At 44.0% G+C, this 23,322-nt stretch overlaps 2 protein-coding genes across 15 annotated transcripts in view; both read right to left on the bottom strand.

Annotated features, from left to right (window-relative positions):
• The window catches only part of Vap33 (VAMP-associated protein 33kDa), a 135,457-nt gene that overhangs the window by 93,234 nt on the left and 18,901 nt on the right, over positions 1-23,322 (bottom strand). The window lies entirely within an intron of this gene.
• Positions 1-23,322, bottom strand: part of Glut1 (Glucose transporter 1) — a 50,840-nt gene that overhangs the window by 15,951 nt on the left and 11,567 nt on the right. For 8 of the 14 annotated variants that reach the window (XM_076829946.1, XM_076829951.1, XM_076829945.1 and 5 more), the window contains exons 2-12: positions 16,430-16,780; positions 13,869-14,634; positions 8,384-8,576; positions 7,086-7,196; positions 6,510-6,605; positions 6,182-6,342; positions 5,655-6,014; positions 5,066-5,297; positions 4,737-4,949; positions 2,687-2,911; positions 1,339-1,478 (exon numbers count right to left, since the gene is read on the bottom strand). In XM_076829946.1, coding sequence (XP_076686061.1) covers positions 1,339-1,478; positions 2,687-2,911; positions 4,737-4,949; positions 5,066-5,297; positions 5,655-6,014; positions 6,182-6,342; positions 6,510-6,605; positions 7,086-7,196; positions 8,384-8,576; positions 13,869-14,626 — 2,489 coding nt within the window. In that variant the 5' untranslated portion in view covers positions 14,627-14,634; positions 16,430-16,780. Of the gene's footprint in view, positions 1-1,338; positions 1,479-2,686; positions 2,912-4,736; positions 4,950-5,065; positions 5,298-5,654; positions 6,015-6,181; positions 6,343-6,509; positions 6,606-7,085; positions 7,197-8,383; positions 8,577-10,499; positions 11,373-13,868; positions 14,635-16,429; positions 16,781-23,322 lie in introns of those variants that run through there. The other 6 variants (XM_076829949.1, XM_076829954.1, XM_076829966.1 and 3 more) reach the window with 5 other exon arrangements.

The following is a 23,322-nucleotide window of genomic DNA, read 5'->3' on the forward strand; positions in this document are numbered from 1 at the left end:
TTACGATCGAGATAGTTAACCCTTCGTTACCCGCGCCCTATTTTCTAACATGGTTACCCGTGCGTCGTTGTACTTTTTACACCGCGACTTTACTGTGTTCTTTTGAAATTTTTACCTGTCCTTTGTTTTATTTGGTATTCTGAATTTTTTCAGTTAAGAATACTTTGCTTGAAAAATAATTCTATAGTAAAAACCAGAAGGCGACGTAGTTGTCTTTAACAAAGGAAAAAGACGGAGCAGAGTAAACGACTACTATTATAAATAAATATCGTTTCATTCACTTGCATTGCTCTGGTGACACCATTCACACAATAGTTCCACTTTGGAATGTATTTTGCCAATGAATTTCTACGCGCGCGTTGCACTTCCTACGAAATGACGAGTTTTTCTCTTCAACGCCTGTATATGCAGACTAAAAAACTGGAGTAAATGAGGCGGGGATTTTTCATAAAGTGAAAGCTCTCTGGCAGGGAAAAAAAAAAGGGAATCCACAACTGTCGTACTTTTTACAGCAGCGCGGGTCGCGAATGGTTAAATAACCGAAAATCAGAGGGTGAAAAAGAGTGGAGAGAAATTTATATTATTCGTGTTCCTCTTCGACCAATTGCTTAGTTGCCTGTGTCGAGTGGTGAACAATGCTTCCCTGCATTCACAGCTAATTCTTATCCAATGGAATACACCGACAAATCTTTTGCACCAGCCTAACAGTTACTGCACTCGTATCTTCAATCTTTCGTACGAGCCTCGCGTGATTAGCACTATCTACTTTGATTGTACACAATTATTCATCTATTCTGCGCACGACGAACGTTCCCTAGAGATTCATCGATAGTCTAACGAGTATAGACGTGCAGCTTTCTAGCCTTTCGTTCGTTCGCATGGATAAAACGAGGTTCGTCTTCTTCCCCTTTGATCCGAAGGTCGAACGGTCGCGTATCGCGTACATTTGATGCTTGATCGTGAAGCATAGACGAACGGATGCGTGGACGGATATGATAACTGTGTGTCATACATCGAATGCACAGGATATGATCGTTCTCCGCGAGGGTACGTGGTATATCTTTCCCCCGCGTTTGCCAGCATCGGAGAATTACACGAAACGATAGTTGCGGAGAGCGTGTTTGCTTATATAGCTCTCCTGCGCGTCGTTTAACAAAGGAAAATGAAAGTGGGAAAACTAACAAGCTGCCTGCCAGTAGAGTCGTATCGACGCGCGACAAGCGGAAAGATCGGTCGGAATCAGCGGAACAGAAAGGGATTCGAAAAACTGAAGATTATCTATCTAGTGACTTGCTATACGTATTGGGGATGGTATTAAGTGGCTTGTTTATTGCGTACCTGTCGTTACCGTGCCTGAATAAAGCTAGAATTTCTTCGAACGTTTTATTCTTGGTCTCGGGAACCTTCTTGTACGTGAAGATCCAGAAGATGGCTAGGAATGCGCTGAACGGTAGGAACGTGTAGTTTTCAAGGCTTGTCTGTAACACACGAAGGAATAGAAGTTTAGAATTATGATAGAGAACGTTATTCGAGCCTCCTGTGTGGGAGCTTTAAGTTCTAAAAGATTTTCAATCGTTGTAGTTCTAAGTTTTAACACACGAGTGGTAAAATTCACTTCAGTTTGGTAAAAGAAGTTGGAAATAAAAGATTCTAGAAAATCTTAAGAGGCTATATGTGTACCTTTGTCAGGTCGCAAAATAGGGTCATTTTTATGATTTTTTTTTCATATAAAGAAACGTGGTATTTAAAAATCAAGATATACACCTTGTGGTGTATAATTTAAGCTGTATTCTGTTCAAAAAGAAATTTGGTATCTTAAGAAATGGTGCCACAGCAGCCTTATTCATAGTTACGGCATTTGCGGTACCGAAAATAATTTTTGCACCAATACTCTTAAGAGTAAAATCTAGTAATTTTCGGGGCGATTTTTCGATTAGTGTTTTTTTATTATCCAACGAAGATGAAGACTTAGGTTGAAAGTCGCATATTTGACTTGGAACAGCTGCAATTTTTCAAAAAATATATTTTTTTAAATCGCCGCCGACAAGTACTAGATTATAGTCTTAAGAATATTCGTTTAAAATTTTATTCAATGGGACCAGTAATCTCTGAGATATTTTTAGTACTAATGCTGTAACTATGAAGAGCCTTGGGAGAAGGGGCTGCTATGACACCATTTCTTAAGATATCAAGTTTCTTTTTTCAAGAGAATACAGTTTAATTTATATGCAACGAGGTGTATATCTTGATTTTAAAATATGATTAAATACGGTTCTTTATATGGAAAAAAAATCATAGAAATGACTGTATTCTGCGAGCTGTCGAGGGTATGTAACCCTTTAATATTAACCCTAGAACGACACTGTGACACTTTTGCAGTGTATCTGACACTCTGGAGCCGGGGGTGACCCCAAATCGCTCGGAAATTTGCAGCATATGATTTCCGTTTACAGTGGGTGTCTAAGGAAATCGAAATTTAAGAGAAAAATCTTCATATTCTAGCGTCCATTCCCACGTTCCTAAAGAACATTGAAATTTTCATTACAGTGTCTTTCTAGGGTTGAAAGAATCGACTACAATTACCCCAAACAGATTTACATCGAAGCCTACAGATGTCTGTCACGACGAAGGACAGAGAAAAGCCGAATAATGAACATAATATCCAAAGAGCGCACACTCGTCTTACCTTCATACTCGGGAAACCAATGCCAACCACAAAATTAGCTATCCAATTGACGAGGACCGCGATAGACATGGCAGCGGGTCTGGGGCCCTGCGAGAACAGCTCGGCCGTGATCATCCAAGGTATGGAGCCAGGCCCCACCGCAAAGAACACCACGAAACTGAGCGTCGACACGACCGACAGATACGACATCCAGTCAATCATTTCCTGCACATAACCGAAGAACTCCTATCAGGCGGTAGAATCGTGTTCTCCTTTCCTGAGCACCCGGAGGAGTCTCTCTCAGGATGAAAAAGAATCGTAAAGGCCTACGAGAACTGAATGACAAACTCATAATATAATTCGGCATGCAACTGTGCAGCTCAACCCTGTGTCGAGGCGATTATGCGTTTGCGCAACAATGCGGACACGTGCTCTGTTCATATGTACAAGTAACATCTTCCCCTTCAAGCGATCAAGCGATGACTGGCTGTTTCGTAATCGCAAGGAGTAACCAGGACACGATTGCTTGGACCTCAATCAGAACGCAAATGGACACGCGCGACAAGTACACGCGTTATATTAAAAAGTTGCTCTTTGGGTCGGAGAAAGAACCGGCGTGGATGAGGTGGGGGCGGGGGCGGTAGTTTCAGATCCAAGAGGATCCCAGAGTTCTCTGCCCTTCCACAATTCTTTCGAGCGCTTTGGGTATAGTATTACAAAGTCTCGCGAATCATGTGCAGCGTATTAGAAGCGTTTTACACATTTGGCTGACAATATTTATTGTCGCCGTTGCTATTCTTATCGTGTATATTTCATATGCGTATTAAGTGTAACATGTGTGAACAATTATTGGTGACTCGTGCTCGTGGTACACTCGATCCCATCACTACAACCCCGAATGTTCAAAGTTCCAGCCAAAGGAGTCGAGCAACGGAGGACCTCCCCTCATTGCAGCTGAAGGGAGGTCACCCGAATTCTGTAGTTCTTTCTCAGACCCTAGGATAGTCTGACGAACGACACAAAGAATTGCATGACCATCGGTTCTAATGGCTCCTCTGAACGTTCCGTGCCTTCTGTCTCGAACGACTTGAGGATTCATAAGATGGGTGTAAAGATAGTCTCGTACAAACGCGCGGGGGGTGGGGAGCAACGATGTTATAGGTCAGGCTCTACTGTAGGCAGAAGAGTATCAGTCCCCGTGGAGGAATCGAAATTTAGTTCCCAATGTACGTACTGGTAATTTTCGAGCCAATAATGCAGCGTGACGAAAGAAGGGTGACAGGTTTGAGCCAAGTAGAATGTAGACTAATAATAAAGGGAGTAAATGTCTCCTCCAGGCAGTCACGAAAGAGGTCGTTTGTGAACAGGGGACGGGAGGGGGCGGGAGAGGGTTCGGGGAGGGGTTGTAAGAAGCACAATTATTAAGCCTGAGCAAATAAACGTAACTGGCATGCAGAGGTAGTTGACACACTTCTCTAATACCTTTGATCAATGCTTATCTGAATTCCCTTGATTTATCTCGATATTCGACTCGTGTGTCAATCTACCGATTGTTCAGAGTCTCTGAAATCGCAAATAAGACATAACATGCAGGATCGGGACGAGACCTTACAAGTTACATGAATGGCTCGGGATAAAGTAAAACGAGTCGTTCGAATGCAGACTTTGTATACGTAAAGTGGTGATAATTCTCACTGTCGGTGCAGTGCCGCACTCCAGCTGTGAACAAAGTGTTAGATACACCTTTCGCCAAGGTGCATGAAGTGACAAAGCACAGATAGATAGCTATATACAATCCACGTTCTCTGTGGTGTAATCGATGTCCTAGGGGGGAAGTGTGGTGGGGCTGATTTTCTTTCGACATTCTACGAACTTTCTCGAGGATATAATAGCTTCTCCTCGTCGAGATAGGGACATTACTTTCTAGCCAGCGTTACGTTACTCTTTACGCGGTCACGCGTTACCGAGGATCAGTGGCGAGTTACTTTGAGGACGGTCGCGATACGGTACGTTCGTTTAAACTTATCAGTGCGTTACGCTTGAATCGGATAGTCCTAAAGTTTCAACTTACCTTTATGAGAAAAGAAATTGTGATGAATATTGAAAAGATAAACATGCCACCAAGACCGTATAAGTGCAGTGTACGTCTTCCTGTTCTATCCATTAGCGGGATGGATACTAACGTCATACAAACCATAATGGCACCTATGCCAATGGTTGCAAACTTGGCACTCTCCTCTGTCAAGCCAGAACTAGTGAACAAATTTGTCGAATAGTAAAACACCTGAAAACACACATCGAGTTCACGGGCGAGTTGCATTCCGCTCGCGGCCCAGGTCGCCGGGCTAATTGATATCTTCATGGTCGATAATGCACGGCTGTACACTTCGCGCTACTTACAGCATTAATGCCCGAAAGCTGTTGGGAAAGTTGCATAACCACGCCGATCACGAGTGGCGCTCTCAAAGTCGGGCTACATATGAGCTCCGTCATCGATATCCTAGACTCGGCTTGTTGAGCCCGTTCTTCCGCCCTCATCTCCTCAATATCTTCCTCCACTTGGTTACTGGCTCTCAACCTTCTCAAAGCTTTACGGGCCTCTTCCTCCCACTGTTTGGTAATGAGCAAATATCTGGAGCACGGAATTAGCATAGAGTAACGGTGATCGCTGGGCGAGAAGCGCGGCGGTTGTTGTTCCAAGCAAGCTGAACGTGGATCTTTCAGAATTTACTAGGTCTGACAAAAAGGAAGGAGGAGCGACAAAACCGAACTGAAAGTTTTAATAACGCGACATTCCTTCCGCAGCTGAATTGTACAGTTGCTCGGTATCGTTCTCTACCTTGAAAAAATAGCACAGAGGCTAATTCTACTCGGTTTGCACAACTGTACAATCCACTCGACGAGCCGTTCAGTGTCTTTCCTATTTCGCCAGACCGCGTAACACACGGGCATTAGCAAATTGACTGAGGCAGCTAGGTGGGAGTTCTACCTTGGTGATTCGGGGCAAACTGGAAGCAGCAATAACTGTAGAATGGCAGGGCAGATAGCCAGCCCTAAGAGAACCGGCCAACCCTCATTTGTCCCAAGGATTTGCTCGATGCCCAGCACCTGGGAGACCAGGAGACCCACCGTAACAGCGAGCTGGTTCACCGTGCCTAGGCCGCCTCTCAGGTTCAGTGGTGCTATCTCCGATATGTACATGGGAACCAACGAGGTGTTCAAGCCACAATTGACACCGATGATGAACCGTCCGAAGAACAACATTTCGTACGAGTGAGCAATCTTTGTGCAACCCATCAGGCACGCCCCCACGATGCCCAGCACGTTGTTTAGCAGTAAGCCCCCCTTTCTGTGGGTCAACCAACGGGGAAATGAGAAACCAGCGACATAATCGGTCATGGACGAATTACCCGATGAAAAATCATTGAACATTTACTAGCTAACGACGGAACCTGGCGTTACAGGCTTAGCTCTTTTTCTTTTCTTTTTTTTAATCGCAATGCGTTTCGTACGAACCTGCCAAATCTGTTGGCAATTGTTCCTCCGCTAAAACCACCTAGCATACCACCGATCGCGAATATGCTCACGGCCAGGGAGTAAAATTTCTTCACGGTATCGTCGGAAATGTCCTCCCCGTACCTGTCCTTGTACACGTCTTTCATGAAATTTTCAATGTTCTGGAAAGAAGAGAAGAAGAGGTACCATTTTTCGATTACTCTCGTCACATTTAACATTCCTCGTCTTTCTTATGCAATTATTCGGAACCGGATGATACACTGCTCGAATTCCTCTGTATTAAATAATTCAGAGCGTTTCCTTCATTTTCGTTTGCAAGAGAACATACCACTTCCGGCGCGTTAATGACCCCGGTGTTGTATCCAAACTGCAGCATCCCTAAAACTGCTGCCAGTATTGCATACGACAGGAACAGTGTTAGCCCCTGAAAATATCAGATCCATTATTCAGTAGCAATCGATTTGTTGGACGGTGTTTGTGAAGTGATCATCTCTCAACGAAAGATAGTAAAGTGGCAACTGCTGCAAAGAAAATGAACGGAGAGACCATTCTACTGATGAGAAATCATACGTGACGGACGGACGAGCCCGGAAATCATAACGGCGAAGGGTGGAAAATAAAAGTACGCAGAACAATGTCGTAATGGTTTATTGTAAAATCTCTCGACGGAGCTATAAAATCATACGCTACAATGGACGGTCATCGTGCACGGGTACAGTAAAGATGCATAATGAAAGCGAAGAAATTAAACGGTGTAATCGTAAATAAATACAATGACGTAACGATGATGGTCGTATAATACAAGCAAGCAGCCATGAAAAGCGAGACCAGTTTCACTTAACACAAAACAAAAGTAGCACGGCAAATTAAATGAGACCTCTGATTCTTTAAAGAAGCGTGTCACCTGCTCCAAAAGCCTAAGTTTCCGTCGATGGGAATGCTCTTCCAGTCGATCCACGTATTCTCGTAATTCCTCGATCTCCTCTTTCACATGCTGTACTGTATCTAGTTCTTGCTGCGTGTGATCAGGAAACACGGTTTAGAAAGAAGGGTGGTACACTATTCGGGGTTTCGACTCTATAGGTACAGGTACACGGCATAAGCTCCATGGAGGATAAAATTTTGTCTATTAAATCCATCATTCGCGTTTCATCGACTTGCTCTTTTCGCTTAGGGGCAGACTCTTCGATGGTTATATATAATCAGAGTTCGGCATTGACTAAGTAAAGAATTATTTAAATAACGGATCGAATAAAAGTTACTTCGACTTTCGATTTTCCGACGAATGAAGTTAATTTTTTTATTCGACGAATAAAGTGAATTTTGTACTCGTTGAGCGTTTCAACTTCAGCGTCAAATAAATTTTTCGACTTTAAGTTTAAGGTTAACTTTAACATTAACTTTCTTCGACGTCGAATAATTTTCTGTTATTGGGTGATACTACGTTGCAACGCGCGCCAGAAAATTATTCGACGTCGAAGAAAGTTAAAGTTAAAGTTAAAGTTAAAGTTAAAGTTAAAGTTAAAGTTAAAGTTAAAGTTAAAGTTAAAGTTAAAGTTAAAGTTAAAGTTAAAGTTAAAGTTAAAGTTAAAGTTAAAGTTAAAGTTAAAGTTAAAGTTAAAGTTAAAGTTAAAATTAAAATTAAAATTAAAATTAAAATTAAAATTAAAATTAAAATTAAAATTAAAATTAAAGTTGAAGTTGAAGTTGAAGTTGAAAAATTTATTCGACGCCAAAGTTGAAGCGCTCGACGAATAAAAAATTAACTTTATTCGTCGAATAAAAAAATTAACTTTATTCGTCGAATAAAAAAATTAACTTTATTTGTCGAATAAAAAAATCAACTTTATTTGTCGAATAATTTGTTTAACTTTTATCCGTAATTCGGCATTTTATTTAAATAAAAATTTTGCCCATCTCTGTGCACAATTGGTACATTGCGATTCGAATTTTAACACTTTGAATGGCGCAAGGTCTGGCGAAATACCGTTTCGGGGACACTAGGGCGATACGTTCGATGCTTTCAGGGCTGTGGGCGAGCGGTATGGCAAACCTCGCGATAAGGGTAGAAAGAATTGAAAAAGAATGAAAGGGGTAGGGCTGTCGAATGATATGTTTGCGAGTGGAGTACGCCACTCGAAGTGTTAAATGACTTCGGAGCGAGGAAGCGAGCCAAATGTCGTACGTGGACGTGGACAGTACCTTGATCGCGACCATGTCCCGTTTCACCTCGCTGACCTCGCTCTGGCAAGACTCGACGCTCTTGGTGAGTTCCTTCAGCTGCGTGCGGATCTCGCAGAGGGCGAAGGTGGTGTCCAGCTGGCGGTCACCCCGCTGCAGCTCGTCCAGCTTGGCACTCAAGTTCATACTCATAACGCTGACCTGTTTCTGCAGACTGCCCACACACACACATACCCCCACGTGAATCACGCTGGCTCGCCCGTGAAAAAAGCGGGATCGACATTGTCGAGCACACTGACAGACACTAGACACGATCAAGGCTATGACTATGATGCCTAAAGTCCCTAGAAGAGAGAACCAACTACCGCCGCGCGGAACTGCCGAGCCTTCAGTAGCTGTACGCTTGCTGTACGAACGCGATGTCGCTTCTCTTCCCGTCGTATTTCTCTTACGTGAGAGACTCCGCGTATATTCTCGATCCGTTCGTTTGCCAGGCACGCGAGGATACAAAGCTCTGGCACGGCGGAGAAACAGTGCAAGGGAATGACGGAGGACTGATAAAGAGACGGTCAACAGGTGTACGGTACGGTACACCCTTTAACACTTCGCGTGCCTTGATTCTCAGCGAGCCAGCGGTAGCTCGGCAGCCAAGGAAACGTTGGGTATACGAGTATATAGCGTGTTAAAATGGGAAAAAAATGAACAGAGATATTGCAGACACATATACGTACTATTATATCCCGTCTATGTGTACGAGTTATAGAGAAATATACACATAAATGTGTGTTAAATCGGAAAATAGCACAACGTACAAACGCCACTAAAAGCACGTCTAAAATTGTGTGTGGGTGAGTGTCAGGGTGAGAAACACTACGGTGATATATATATTTAAATATATATATATATGTTTTATATATATATATATATACACACACACACATAAACATAGTTGTCAAGAGCTGTGCACATTAGACGGAAGTTTGTGATGGTGAGAGAGAGATGGAAACTAGCCCCCGTTAATAACAGGTGTAAACAGGCCCCCCGTTAAGTCCGCGTAATTGTAGGCATTCGAATTCCCGCGATCAAGCAGAATAGATTTCGCGCGCCCCTTTTTCCCCCGTCCTCGTTGTTCTCGTTAGCATCGCCGATCGTTTTCCCCGATTTCAGCCGCGAGAGAGCTTCGGCACACGCGAAGCGTGATGCGTCCGCAGACACGATGCGGGGAACGTGCATTAGTGGGTTCGGAAAAATGACTCTGAACGCTCGTTTGCATCGAACGGTTGCGTGCTGATATATGAGAGCGGCTAATATACGCGTTTAGAATCATGATTGGCGATCTGATATAACATGTCTCTCGATCGATGGGAGATTTGGCAAACTTATCGATCGATGTGCACAGCCAAGCAGAAAGGTGGTTCTTAAATCAGGGCGGGTGGAAACGAAAGAGTGAAGGCGGATAGTTAAAGACAGTGGGAGGAAATGAAATAGAGAAAAATCAGGCAGAGGCACGACAAGTGACGGTGTGAATAGTGAGAAATGAATGAACGCATGAGAGAGGCGGTGAAAGAGAGAAAGAGAATGTATGATTCGAGTGAAAGAGTGATAAATCGGGGCAGAGAGGGCGAAGGTACGCGTGTATTAATTATAGATATAGGTGGGACCAAGTTTAATATTTGCTCGTGACGTCCGCCAGCTCGATACCTGTCCTTTAAAAAGAAATAGCGGTAATGGTAACTTGGCAGCCGGTAAAATTCATTTGCAAAATTATTCCGATCGCTATTTTTACTGCGAAATATCAGTCTTGCTCCAGTTCTGTCACACCCTACTCCCGCCTTGCGAATAATCCCTGAGATGTACTTTCGTCGTAGTTGCGTTCAATGCATCCCTGAGACGTGAGAATCTCGGAAATACCTTTCCTAAGTAAGTTATTCACTCCGCACCAAATTTCGAGGCCACTCGCGGCACACTTGGTCCCACCGCTACCCATAGTTGGATCGAGGTGGATAAGGGATGGGTGGAGAGAGTCGGTCGGGGATAAGTGGAGGGAAAGAAGAAGAAAATAAGTAGACAAGTGAATAGATAGAAGAAAGATAGAGAGAATAGAGAAAGAAAGAGCAGTGATGATGTTGCCATGTACCTGGGAGGTAGGGAGACCATGGCTGTGTTCCGAAACTACAGTAGCCTCTATGCCTCCCCACTCACTCCTCTTGATTCAGTATTTCGTCTTATTCTCACAGATCTATTTGTTCTTTGCTTTGTTCACGATTCATATGTACGTACGTTGGATTATCCACCAAATCCAATCAATTGACTCTGAACGATTGAAGCACAGCTTGTTCTTGTCAAGTGGGTCCACAACCAAAGGTGGATGGGGTAACGTGTGGCGGGGGGGTTTAAAGGCCGACGACGCCCGCCCCTGCCTCTCTTATCTCACTCACTCTCTGTAAAACTTTACCTAGTTTGGAAACACAGTCGTGGTTCAGTCAAAATCATGTCATACAAATGGTATAGTCGCTCGAATTTTAGAGTCACGTGACGTCCGATTCTTCTAAAAAGAGACACGGCTCCGTCACGTGCCGATAGAGACGATTTTTTTTTCTGATTTTCTTTTACTTCTCTATTAATTTATTTATTTATTTTTTTTTGCTCCGCTTTTCTGGTCTCTATGTATATATATATTTTTCTTTTTTTTTTTCTTTTTCGTCGGTTCGATTTCTCGTGCGCGCATCGCCATGCGACGCGCCGCCAGCTTACTCACCCCTGCCTAGTCGCCCGCGTCCACAAGCGAGCTTGCAATTTGAATGGGACCATCACTTTTTTTGTATGCGTAACGAACGGTTTCGGGCAAAATAATTGACAAAAATCAGCATGATCTCGTGAGTGAGTATAATAAAACAGAGAAGACACGCACACAAATAAGTCAAGACAGAACGGCGACATCGAATAACGCAGCGTTCTCTATCGATCGGAACGACGCCAAGGGAAAAAGGTATTACCGGGCACGGTAGCTCGGCACCCCGTGCGCCCGATGATCTTTGAATCGTGTTCGCGCGGAATTCCCCGCGATGCACGGACGGGGCGCTCTCTATTCACGGACACCGGCGCGCGGTGTAGGGGCCAACGATCACGGATACGCCCCGGTTCGCCGCGCGCGGCCGGGGGGGTTGTAGGATCGCGAGCGAATCGATCGCCGCTATCGCGCGTTTCCCTTTGTGTTCCCCTTCGATATTGCCACCGTTATCGTTCGAGTGCTGTCGCGAGCTTATTTGTGCACCTGGCTACGAGAAAAAAGTGACATGACATCGAATATGGAATGAGCAATCAGTGGTAAGCCTGCGAGCGCCGCAGCCAAAAAAAGGAATATGTACGTATATCAATGTATACCGTAGTTTGAGCAACGTATCACCGGGTGTCTCGACGTTTAACTGTTATATGACCGAGGGTGTGTAAGTATATATATGTACAAGAATAGGACTAGAGCGAGTGTGATTTATGTATAAATGATAAATGGCACGGCACAAAGCCTTGCAATTGCATTCTCTGATACACAAAAGAGTCTATATAAAATGATAAGCAGGGAAAACGTCTGTCTTTTGTTTCTCGGTTCCGTTTCAGCGAATTTTCCATCGTTTTCTCGTTCGTTTACATTTTGGGGGTTTGGAGGGGGAGAAAAATATGAAAGAAAGAAAATCGGGCGAACGAGGCACCGCCACTTAGGCCGGGAATTACCTGGATGCGTTCTTTTTTTTTTTTTGTTTGATATATACATATATATTGTTGTTACTGTTGTTGTTGTTGTCGGAGGAACGTTGTAAAACACTGTTTGGACATCGAGGAGGACAGTGAGTTCGTGAGAAGAAGAAGAAAGAAAAGGGTGGTTCGTTGGACAGTAATTCTTGTCTACGAGAGAGAGTTTATGATCGATAAGCAAGTGCTATCGATTCGGGTACTTGAGGGCGAATAATAGAGAGCGAGAAGTGTTCTCTTAATTGGTATGCAAGTCTTAAGAGCTTATACACGCTGTTCTACTCAACTGCCGTGGCACACTAAGCTATGTTACTTTCGATAGACTTTTAAAGAGAACGAGACTTGAAAATGTTGAAAGTTCGGTAAACTACGTCGGAGCGCTTCAGACGGCGGGAATGCTAAAGTAATTACTACGGTTTAATCGCTGATGGAAAGAATAAAGGGCAGATAGTTTCTCTACAAGACCCTAGGAAGAGATCACTACGGTATAATCAGTACAGGATACCTAGAAAGAGGCGCTAAACTATCGAGTTAGACTTTGAGGAAAGTTCACGACCGAGAAATATTAACGGCACGATCTCTCGAGGCGCGAATGGATCTCGCGGTCCTTTCACAGAACGGTGACTTCGCCGGGAAATGAAGTCCCCCGCGTTACGGATAGTGATGGGCTCAAGAAACATCGAACGTCGGGAAAAATTGATGCGCCGACACGTTTCGAATATTATTATAAAAGTCTCTGATACTGTATTTAATGTATAAGAAGGTCTCGAACGTAAACAATAAAGACACACCTACCCTCTCTTCTACAATTTTTTTGCGTTATTATTTCGAAACCATATCCCCCTGTACCCACGGACATAAACACAGAATAATTAACCCTTAACTGGTATCCTGGGGTCGCTCGTGACCCCAAGCACCCAAAGTTCGATATACAATTTTCGGTTGTTTAAGTTGGTAAACTGAATTTCTAATTAATTTTATAATAATAGTTTAACTTTCTACGCTTCTATTATTTTCTACATTACCTAAGAAGAAAATATTCGTAGTGCTTGCTCTAGTGTCGACTTTACAAATTTCTGTGCCCTTTTTTATTTGGGGTCTGCCACGACCCCAGTATACCAGTCACGTTTGCCAAAAACAGATTACCAGTTAAGGGTTAATCCTTCTATGCTGAAAGTTCCCGCAGCTTTAAATTATTTCAACCCTTCCAAGTGAAGACCTCTAAAACGCCCCAGTCTTTCAAAGACATCCACTTTGAAATGATATTCGAAACGGTCCACAAGGCATCGAAGCTACGGATTCTAAATTCTATCACGCCAGCCGATTACCGCTGAGACGGAACATAAAAGAGAGCACGAAATGAAGGGGACTCCCGGCGTGGAAAGGGTGGACGATTCGTCGAGTCGAAGGGACACGGTGACGCGAGAGCGGTGATCGGTGTTGGATGGACGCGTTTTGGCCAGCACGTCCAACAATCCAGATAATTCTCGAAGACGTCGGTGGCGACGCCCACATGTGACAAGGTCCCCCGGGGATATCATGTATCGTAGGTGTGTTTGATTAACTCTCCCCTGAACGGTGGTGTCGCGCGGAGTCCGGAGCCGCAGCGAGCCGCGAAAGGCTGTTGGGGGGTGTCGTGAGCCGCGCGTGATAGGTACACGGGGTCGATCGGTCCAAACCCGTGGAGGTGTTTTCACAATAGAGAACGTGTCGTTAAGGTGGGACAATCGAGGGGAGGTTCGGGTACGTGGAAACGTACCTTACAAGCAACTCCCGTAGAGTGGCTTCATCGTCCTCCTGTACCTCTTCCTGCGTCTCATTACTGAACGAGCCGCGGCTTGGGTGATGATGCTGATGGTGTCTGCCGGTCGGCCTGCCGGTGCTGCCGGCTGGATACGGTCCGTACAGCCCGTGGTGATGATGGTGATAGTGGCCGGTGTTGGTGGAGGCCGAGTGCAAGTAGCGGGCGACGGTGCTGGTTGCACGCCCCCTGGTCAGCTTGAGGCCGGTAGCAGGCGGCAGTACGGCGCCTGTACCGGACTCCACGTAGGTTCTGCGTGAGGCATACTGCTCCTCCTCCACCCTGATGATGTCCTGACGTCCGCTCGATGGCCGATCGGCCGATCTGCTGCGCGATCTCGCGCTAGTCCCCACACTTTTGCTGACTTTCCGCCCGTTGACGGTGCTGCTTGCCGCGTGCTTTATCGAGCCCTTCTCGCTACTAGCCTTGCTCTGTCTCCACCAGCTGCTACCGCCGACCTGTGCACCGAAATCTAGCCTCCCTCTCTCCTCCTCCTCTTCCTCTTCTTCCTCTTCTTCTTCCTCCTCTTCCTCCTCCTCCTCCTCCTCTTCCTCCTCCTCCTCCCCGACGGCGGCACCAGCCGGCCCTGGCTCCGTATCCTGGGACCCCGAAAGGCCCGAGATCTCCTCGTAGAGGCACTCCGAATCCGGGTCCGTCGACACTGCCGCGCTCTGCCACAACTGGTTTATTGGCTTGAAGCCGCGTGAATCGGCCATCGTTCGAGCTACGCCAGGACACAGACAGAGACACAGAGAATTTTATACTATCGACATGGCATCCGGCGTCAACCACCTCTTCCTTCCGCTGGGCCGACTAAACCCCATGCGGCGCTGCATGCTCGAGGGACACTAACGAGCAACGTGCGATCGCTTTCTTTCGTTTCTCCCTCTTTGGCTGAACAGAGTACAGGCTTCGTTCAGCTTGCATCGCCACTTCGTGCGTCCCGTATCCGCGCTGTGCCGTATCGTTACGCAATCGGCGGTCGTGCGTGTGTGCTTTGCGCAGTGGAAAAAGATTTCTGTTCTCTCCCCGTTCCGTGGTTACAGCATCGAACCGCGGGAAACGAGTGTGCAAGCGGTACCGTCGTTCAGCCACGTAGGAAGCGGTTCGCAAACTTATGTAACGACAGGGTGGAGGGAAGAAAAACAGGGTAGACGGACGACCCGTAAAGACTCGTGAAAAGGGAGGCTCCTTGTGCGAGAATAAGCCCAAATTGCGAATCCTTCTTCCGCGGCATTGTTCTTCGTGGAATCGAGTTGAGCGTGGTCACCTCGCGACTCATCGAGACCGTTCCATCTCGACAAGTTTTCCCAGCGAAGCTTTGAATCCCAACTACGCGTCACGGCGCGATACGCAACGTACAGTGGCGATTTAAAGAAAAAACAAAGCCTCGGAAGAACAGAGTGTATTTCCCACTTTGAGCCTGCCTGTTATTCTCCGCACGAGCAGCCTTCCGCTCCCCTGGAACGCGTGTGCCCCGCTTGTGGCGTGCTTCGTCAGTGATTCGAGCTGACGCGCCGTCGGACAGCACAAGAATCCATAAACTGTTCGTTGCGAATTAATCAGAACGATTCCCACGTCAATCCGCTGGAAGTCTGGCAGCAGCACGAACGAAGAGGCACGTTGATTAATTCACGCAATGTTGACGGCGCGCGCAGCGAGCGACCAAGCTCGTGCAGTTTTCACGCGCGCTTGCCAGGGATCGGCTGCACCGATGGGGGAACGGTGTCGTCCACGGTGGCAGCGATCGCAACGACGATCGCGAGGAATTTCAGCGGCTCCCCCTGGGCGACGATCGTGACGGAAAAGGGGCCGGGGCGTTACGAGCTCGCGTCGCGGGCGCACGCGAAATTGGGAACGATGAGCCCGCTGCAAGATTGTGCTGCAGTAATTAAGCGGGCCACCTCGCGCGCAATTAAAGCGGCCCGAGGTAACGAGCATTATTGATATCGCTCGCTGTCATTAAGTGAACACGAGGGTTCCGTGCGGAGCAGCCCCGTACGAAATAGGGGTGGTCTCGCTTGCCAAACGAGTTCCCATCGAGCTCGCATAAATGTTCGCGCCGCGAGACTATTAGATCCAGCCGGATCGAGGATCCGCGTAACCTTGGCAATCGCGGCGCCAATTTCTAATTAACGCGGGCTGGCTTAAGCGCCGAGAACCATCCCCGGCGCATATGCATAATACTCGGCACGCGGAATCGGCCGCCCGTCCGATCTCCGGCCGTTAAACGTAACGTTTTATGTATCCAAGGCCCTGGCTACCCGAGAGCGCCTTCATGCTCCGCGGTAATTGCAGAATTATTAAGCCGCCTGGTCGCGACGGATTATCACGATGAATCTCGTAATCACGGGGCTAGGGGGGAGGGTCGTGCACGCACGCGCAACCCGTTGGCAGTAATTACGGAACGTTTTGCAGACCATCGAGTACATTGCTAGTAGTGATCGACGTAGTGGGTCTCCACCTTTTCCCCTCTCTCTCTCTCTCTCTCTTTTATTAGCGAATAGTTTCAGACTCACCTTAGATAATTCGCAAGCCATCGTGCTCGACGATGATACTATCACGCCGCGACGTTTCCCGTGCCTCGACGCGAGCCGCGGGCTCGCTCACCCACGAGGATTCCTGCAATTTCGGCAGAGACAATCGCCGTTTTATCGAACTCTGCTGGTCGCTCGACCACGCGACAAAAACAAATATGGCACGAGAGGGGAGCGGGGGAAGGCGCGCGATTGCGAGCCACACGGACGTGTAACGAAGGAATCGGTGGTATTTCCACCGCGGCGGATAGTGATTACTGGTGTACCACGTGCCGGCTAGGAGCCACGCGCTTCCTCGAATCGGCCTTTTGTCCCGGCCTGGTACGCCGCAACCTGTAAAACAAAGAAAAACTCGTTGCAATTAAGGCTGGCGATAAGGGGGCCGTATTAGGCTTAACATCGAGCAGAAATGCGTTTTCTGTTCGGCGGGCTTCTTATCAGCGATCAATTCTTGTAGATAGGAATGTACAGGGTGTTTCGGTAGAAACGGGCTAATTTAAAGGATATGGTAAATATGACCTGATTCTGGAGAACCATCTTGCGTAACGCGAGTGATTTGATGGTGGCAGTGGTGGTAGGCGACGTTGCATGTAACGAAAGGACATTTCATTTGCGCTGATTTAATGATTATGCACTGGGGGGTCGTCGGGATTATTTTTAGTTGACGATTCTTAGCACTTGTTTATTTTAATATGGTTGCATTGCCATATTCTGTTAAAGATGTAACACTGATTTTTCATAAATGAAAGACAGAAACAGCTGGTTACCCAGATGCGAGCACAACCACCACACTAAATTATATAATTAAATATATTAAATGTCTTTAACTGTATTTGAGGCATTGAGAGCAGAAACAAACTAACCCACATTGAAAACGAAATTCCTATTTTATGATTAGTTACACTGTCCTCCTTACAAGAGAACCGAATCTGAAAATTCAAAAAATTCCGAAACTTTGTGAATATGTAGGGAATTTCCTCCTAATTACAACGCAATTTTTGTTTGCTGCCCAAATTCACTCTAAGGGGGTGTAATTGACCCCTGAAAATCCGGTTATTTTCCGATTTTGTGTTATAACTCATGAAATATAAAATAATATTTTTACCAAATGATAGATCTAATTAAAAGAAGTAACTTTTGTCTTGAAACTTTTTTTTTATCTCTTACAGCTCGCGAGTTATAACACAAAATCAGAAAATAACCGAATTTTCAGAGGTTAATTTCACCCCCTTCGAGTGAATTTGGGCGGCAAACAAAAATTGCGTTGTAACCAGGAAGAAATCCCCTGCATATTCACAAAGTTTCAAATTTTATTGAATTTTCGGGTTCGGGATCTTCCCTTGTTAGTTAAACTGTCCTATCTAGCATCTTTTTAGACATTTTGAAATATTTGAAGTTCCACAGGTTTTTTACCTTTTAAGTAAAGTTAGAAAACTCTACGTGCATCGTAAAGATTTATAAACAGTCTAATGTATTTAACCTAACTTCTTTCTAAACGGTTAAAATATCCCATCTAAAACAATTAATTAATTGGTACGTTAATAATACATTACCTACCGGTGCACCTATTACAAAAAATTATATTACGCTGTTACGAAATAACTACACAATGTTTTAATTTCAATGCAGGAAAATAAGCACGGCACAAAGTAAATGATAAAACTTCACTCTTCTCGGTTGTTTCAAAATGCTAGACAGGACATTTTAACTAAAGAGGGCAGTGCAGCCTATTAACGTTTTTTGCTCTCAATAATGAAATATTATTAAGTTAGAATTACATTATGAAATACCTATTTTTAATGTGTTCTCTTAATAAATTTACGTTACCTCATATGGAGGGTAGGGGTCGCAGGTTATTTGAATATTAAAAAACGGGGTCGCTACTAAAAAAAAGTTGGGAACACTGGTCTAACGTAGAGCGAACTCGTCTGACTAAGTTCCGCATATACTACTTGCTAGTTCGCCAAGAAAGTGGACCGAGATAAACTAAGTAACTGGCATAAACATTACAATCTCCACAGAATCCAGCCTCAGAACAATATCCCTGTCAGGTGTTCGTAATTGGGTCGGATCGTTGCTATCTGATACCGAGAGTAATTTACGTTCAAGCCTGAGCCGTTCGTGAAACTATCTTCTGATAGCGTTGCGCAATGCGTTCACGCGACCGCGTGGATCTCGGCGGAAGGCACGGGGCAGGGAATCGTGCCGATCGTTTCCTCGACGGTATTTCAGACAAGAACGGAGAAATGAGGGGAATTCGTTGTAAAAACGGAGGTGAAACGGAATGGAGCAACGATCGTGGAAAAAAAAAGCACAGGCATCCCGGGCGACGATAATTGTTCCCCTTCGTTTTCAACTCGTGACGGGTCTGCGCTGTCAAGGCGCCGCTCGTGGCATCCGAATGAAAAGAATGCGCGCGGCGAAAATTGCATCAACGCCGCGGCGCCGTGGCGAAAGGAAAAGCACGCTCGTTGAAGGAAAACTTGAATGCGTCTCCGCGGCACAAAGACGCGCGTAAACACTGCCTGACTGTAATGTATAATTACTCAAACCGCAGGTGTAATTTCCGATACGACCTTGCCACGACAGCCCGCGGTCGCCCGTCAGGCGGAATTTACACGCTAGGTGCATACTTGCATCGTCCTAGAACCCGATCGCCGCGCGAAATCGGCAACGAACTCGCGACAATTAACGTCGCTCGCGCATCCGCGAGCTGCGGAACGACGCTCGTTATCTAATATAGCATGCAGCGATGAACGCAATTACCGTGATCGATCGTGCCGTGCAAAAATTAACGCCGTGGGCAGATTGTAACGATGACGCTTATATTCGTCGGTACCCAGATCGCGGCTTAGGATCGACTTATGGGAGGGGACCGAAAGTGTAAGGCCCGCCGTCGCAATGTAATTGCTATTTGAACGGGAAACGATTGAAGAACTGAAAAGCTGGAGGATTGCAATTGCAGCGAACTAATGGGATGAGGTGACTGTCCCAATTTCTGCTCATTTCGTATTTTTCTTATTATTATAAGCGTTTGTAGGGTAAACTATACAATGATTGGCACCCTAAGCAGAAATCCGAATTGGAATGTCTGTATTTTTTTGTGAAGTTTTTATGTGGTCCTCAATTTCAGTTATTATCAATGATTATGGATTTCTCATTAAAATAAAACATCTTGAGTACCTATTAAGTCTTTTATTTTAAAAATATTTAATTAAAAAGGAAAGGAGGCATAAAAGTACAATGATTGGCACCCTAAAATTTGAGGTTGTAGAGAAAAATATATGTAGTTAAAAATGAAGTTTGAAGTGTTTAAATAGACTACTTCATTCACTATTAAATACCTACAACACTTAGTAAATCTGTATTTCAATCCATTACTTAGTTATAAAGCGACAAAATATACTTATCTACGCCTTATCAAAATTTTAAGAAAACACCTAAAACTAAGCCCTTTGTCCCACTTTGTGGTGTTACTAGATGTAAAAAGTGTAGTTCAACTACTGGACTTTGCAGTGTTGTAGTGAAAGAAAAATAAGAAATTGTAAAGAAGTACTTTCTAAGCTTGTACTTCTTAATATTTGACTTTTTACTCAGGAGTGCCAATGATTAGTGCAGTGCCAGCGATGGTGCAGTTTACCCTACTATAGTTGCAACAAAATAATTCGAAATTCTTTGAACATAAGCAACGAAAAACTTTTAAAATGACAGACTCATGATTTTTCGACCGTGTTCTAGCTGTAAAAGTTCTTATTTAATAACAAAAACAGATTTTTTACTATATTTAATTTTTTTAAGTAGAAAACAGGTGATTAGGTTTAGGGTCAACTGAATCACCGTCATGTGCCCATTTCTGCTCACCAAAATTTTAGTAACACAACCTGACAATTCAATATATGCTGTAACCTCTATTTCTATTCGAAGGCATTTTATTTTTTGTTAATCATTATTTTATGCATCACTGTTGTGTTATAAAACATCTTCATAAAAGATGTAACTTATTTTTACCTGAAAAGGCAACGCATTATGTGAGCAGAAATTGGTACAAACGGTGAGTAGAAATACGTACATCGCTATTTTTCATGATCAGAAATACGGACACTTAGAGCATTGTATTTAATTACAAATTACTAATAGTTAAGCATCTTCAAAAATATTTCTTAAATAGTTTTTCAATTGGTTGATTTATTATTAAAGAATTAATCAATTACTCTGCAAATTTTGATCACAAACAAATTTTGTACACCTTCTTTGTGACGAGTAACCTCTTAAATGAGCAGAAATTAGGACATTCACCTTGAGTCGATTAGATTCGGATGAAATTTTGTGTTTAATTAGCGCGCGCCTTGTATTAAATGCGCAGTGTGAGAGATTACAGATTTCAAAGTTTTATGTAGGCCGTCTGTACTCGTCAAATTTTTGCCTCTTACTGAAACTGAATTGTATCGATACTGTGCTGGGGGGATGTATGTACAAGGTTTCCCGGAAAGTCGTAACTACACAAATTTGACGATACAGGGGCTGCTACAAAGATTTGCTGTTTCTAGAAAATGTTTTGCGCTTGACGGGATATGTTCGCTGCTTATAGTATCATTTACTGATTACAACACCTCGCTTAAGCACAGGAATTAGAACAGGGAAGGGGTGCATTCCGATTCACGGATTAAGTGCACAGATAACGCGGTTCGTGTGTTCTGGAAAACGGGACGGTTTTCCCTGCGTTTCATTGCGAATTCAAAATGTATGCTACCATAGACAAAGAAACGTTGTTTAAAATAACTTCGATACTATTAAATAATAATAGTGACAATGAAAGCAGCAGCTGTGATTCGTCTGATGAAAGCGAAAATGAGGATGATATTAACTTGCCATTTAGAATTGGAAATAGTATACATATCATTAATTGTAAACAAAACAGTCAGAGAGATTGTTTGCCTAAAAATTGACAGATTATATAGAACGTGTCATTCTGGGATATTCGAGAAGAATATTCGAAGAACATTTTCGGTAGGTAACAAGTATATAATGATACATTTGTATTAACCGAAACCATGAGATGAAGTTTCTTCAAAGTAATAACGTAGAAATAAAATAACAGCGTTGCTTTTATTACTTTGCATTAAATTGTATCAGCTTCAAGGATTGTTGACAGAAATACGCATGCGCGCAGTAACTGCTTCGCATCTGAGTTTCGGCGTTTGCTGCACGTTTGCTGCATCGGAAGCGAAAGAGAGGATTCTAGGGAATTCTCTGCGCCAGCAACGCGCGCAGTAACTAAAACGGAACGGTTGCCTCTGCGCTTCATGCGCAGTTAGCGATCCTCTAGGCAGTGATCGGAACAACGTGTATCGTCGCTGATTGGTTACCGCGATTTGCGGCAAAAGCGGAAGTGGACAGAGAAAGAAATTGTAAAAAAGAAAGAGAGAAAGAGAGAGAGAGAGAGAGAGAGAGAAATACTGATAGACAGAGAGAGATAAACGTTTAGGTTATGTTATTTCCGGTTTTGTTCCAAAATGGCTGCGGTTATACCGATCACTCCCTAGAGGATCATTATGCGCAGTATGCGTGAATCGCAACGCACCCAAGATTTGTCATCACGTCCCGCATTTGAGCCCTTTGTCCCGCACTGAAAAGTGTCCCGCAAAGTGTCCCGGATTGGACATGTAACCTTTTACATTTTCGCATCGGCATAAAGTTACTGTTTCCTCTACTTTTTTTGTTGTGAAAAAAAATATATTTTTAATTTCGTTTCAATGTATCATCTTATAATCACAACTATGTATTTTTAAATATATTGTAAATGCTTTTTTTTGCTTGCTTGCTTGCTTGCTTGCTTGCTTGCTTGTCCCGCATTGGAACAGAAAATATCTGGTCACTTTACATTAACCCTAAGTTTACCGCATACCACGCGCTGATATGATTCGGCGTATCAGTTTCCAGGAACGGTTCCTATTCATCACAAGATGAATCACTCGCTTTATAAATAGATTCCCTGAAATGCGACATAAACACTATCGGTAGTGGACGCACGACGAAATGATAAACCAGCAACACGTGTTTCCCGCTGCCAGTGTATCGATACGCGTACACATTCGAGCGCGACAATAGTGAACGTATGGTAAAACAATTCAGAATGAAAGTGGATTATGCGAAGTGAATCGTGGATTACACTTGCACCGAGAATTCTTTCGATTCGCGAAGTCACAGTACCCCAATCATAATTTCTAATTCTTCCCGTTGGATTCTTTATCGACTTGTTAATTTGTCTACTATTTTCTTTTAGACTCGTCTCGCCTAGTACTGGCATTCAGTTGCTCACGTTATTCATCCACACAGATTATTTAATATCTACCGTGCTTAAATAAATATTCAAGTGTTTAATTATTGGCCCTTTTTCTCGCTTCCAGCGGGCGCTAATGTTTATGTTTATTCGATACCACATTAAAGAAAGCGATGGTCACTGCTTTCAGAAGTGAATCTACACCTGTAGATCGATGATTTGTAAACAAAAATTTTGCTGCAATATTGATCGTAACATTGAAAATTAATGTTAATTTTTTTACATCAACATATTCTGCTCGCTGAGATGAAAAAATGTCTAAAATGTACCATCTATAGCAAGCGTACCATTTCCTTTTAAAAAATGATAAAGTTTTGGCATGGATGAAGTGATGCTTAACATGTAGGTATTTGATGAAACCATTTTTCACTTTGGGACAACGGTGTTGCAAACAATTTTGCAGCAAGCTTTTTTTACCATTCTCCACCGATGCACAGATGTAGATTTGACCATCACTTTTTTAAACAACCTGTACATTAATGTTATTTCCTTATCTTATTCTTTTCGTTCACTTACATCTTGCTTTCCTTATGTC

Source organism: Andrena cerasifolii, chromosome 1 (assembly GCF_050908995.1).
Source record: "Andrena cerasifolii isolate SP2316 chromosome 1, iyAndCera1_principal, whole genome shotgun sequence".
NCBI lineage: Eukaryota > Metazoa > Arthropoda > Insecta > Hymenoptera > Andrenidae > Andrena > Andrena cerasifolii.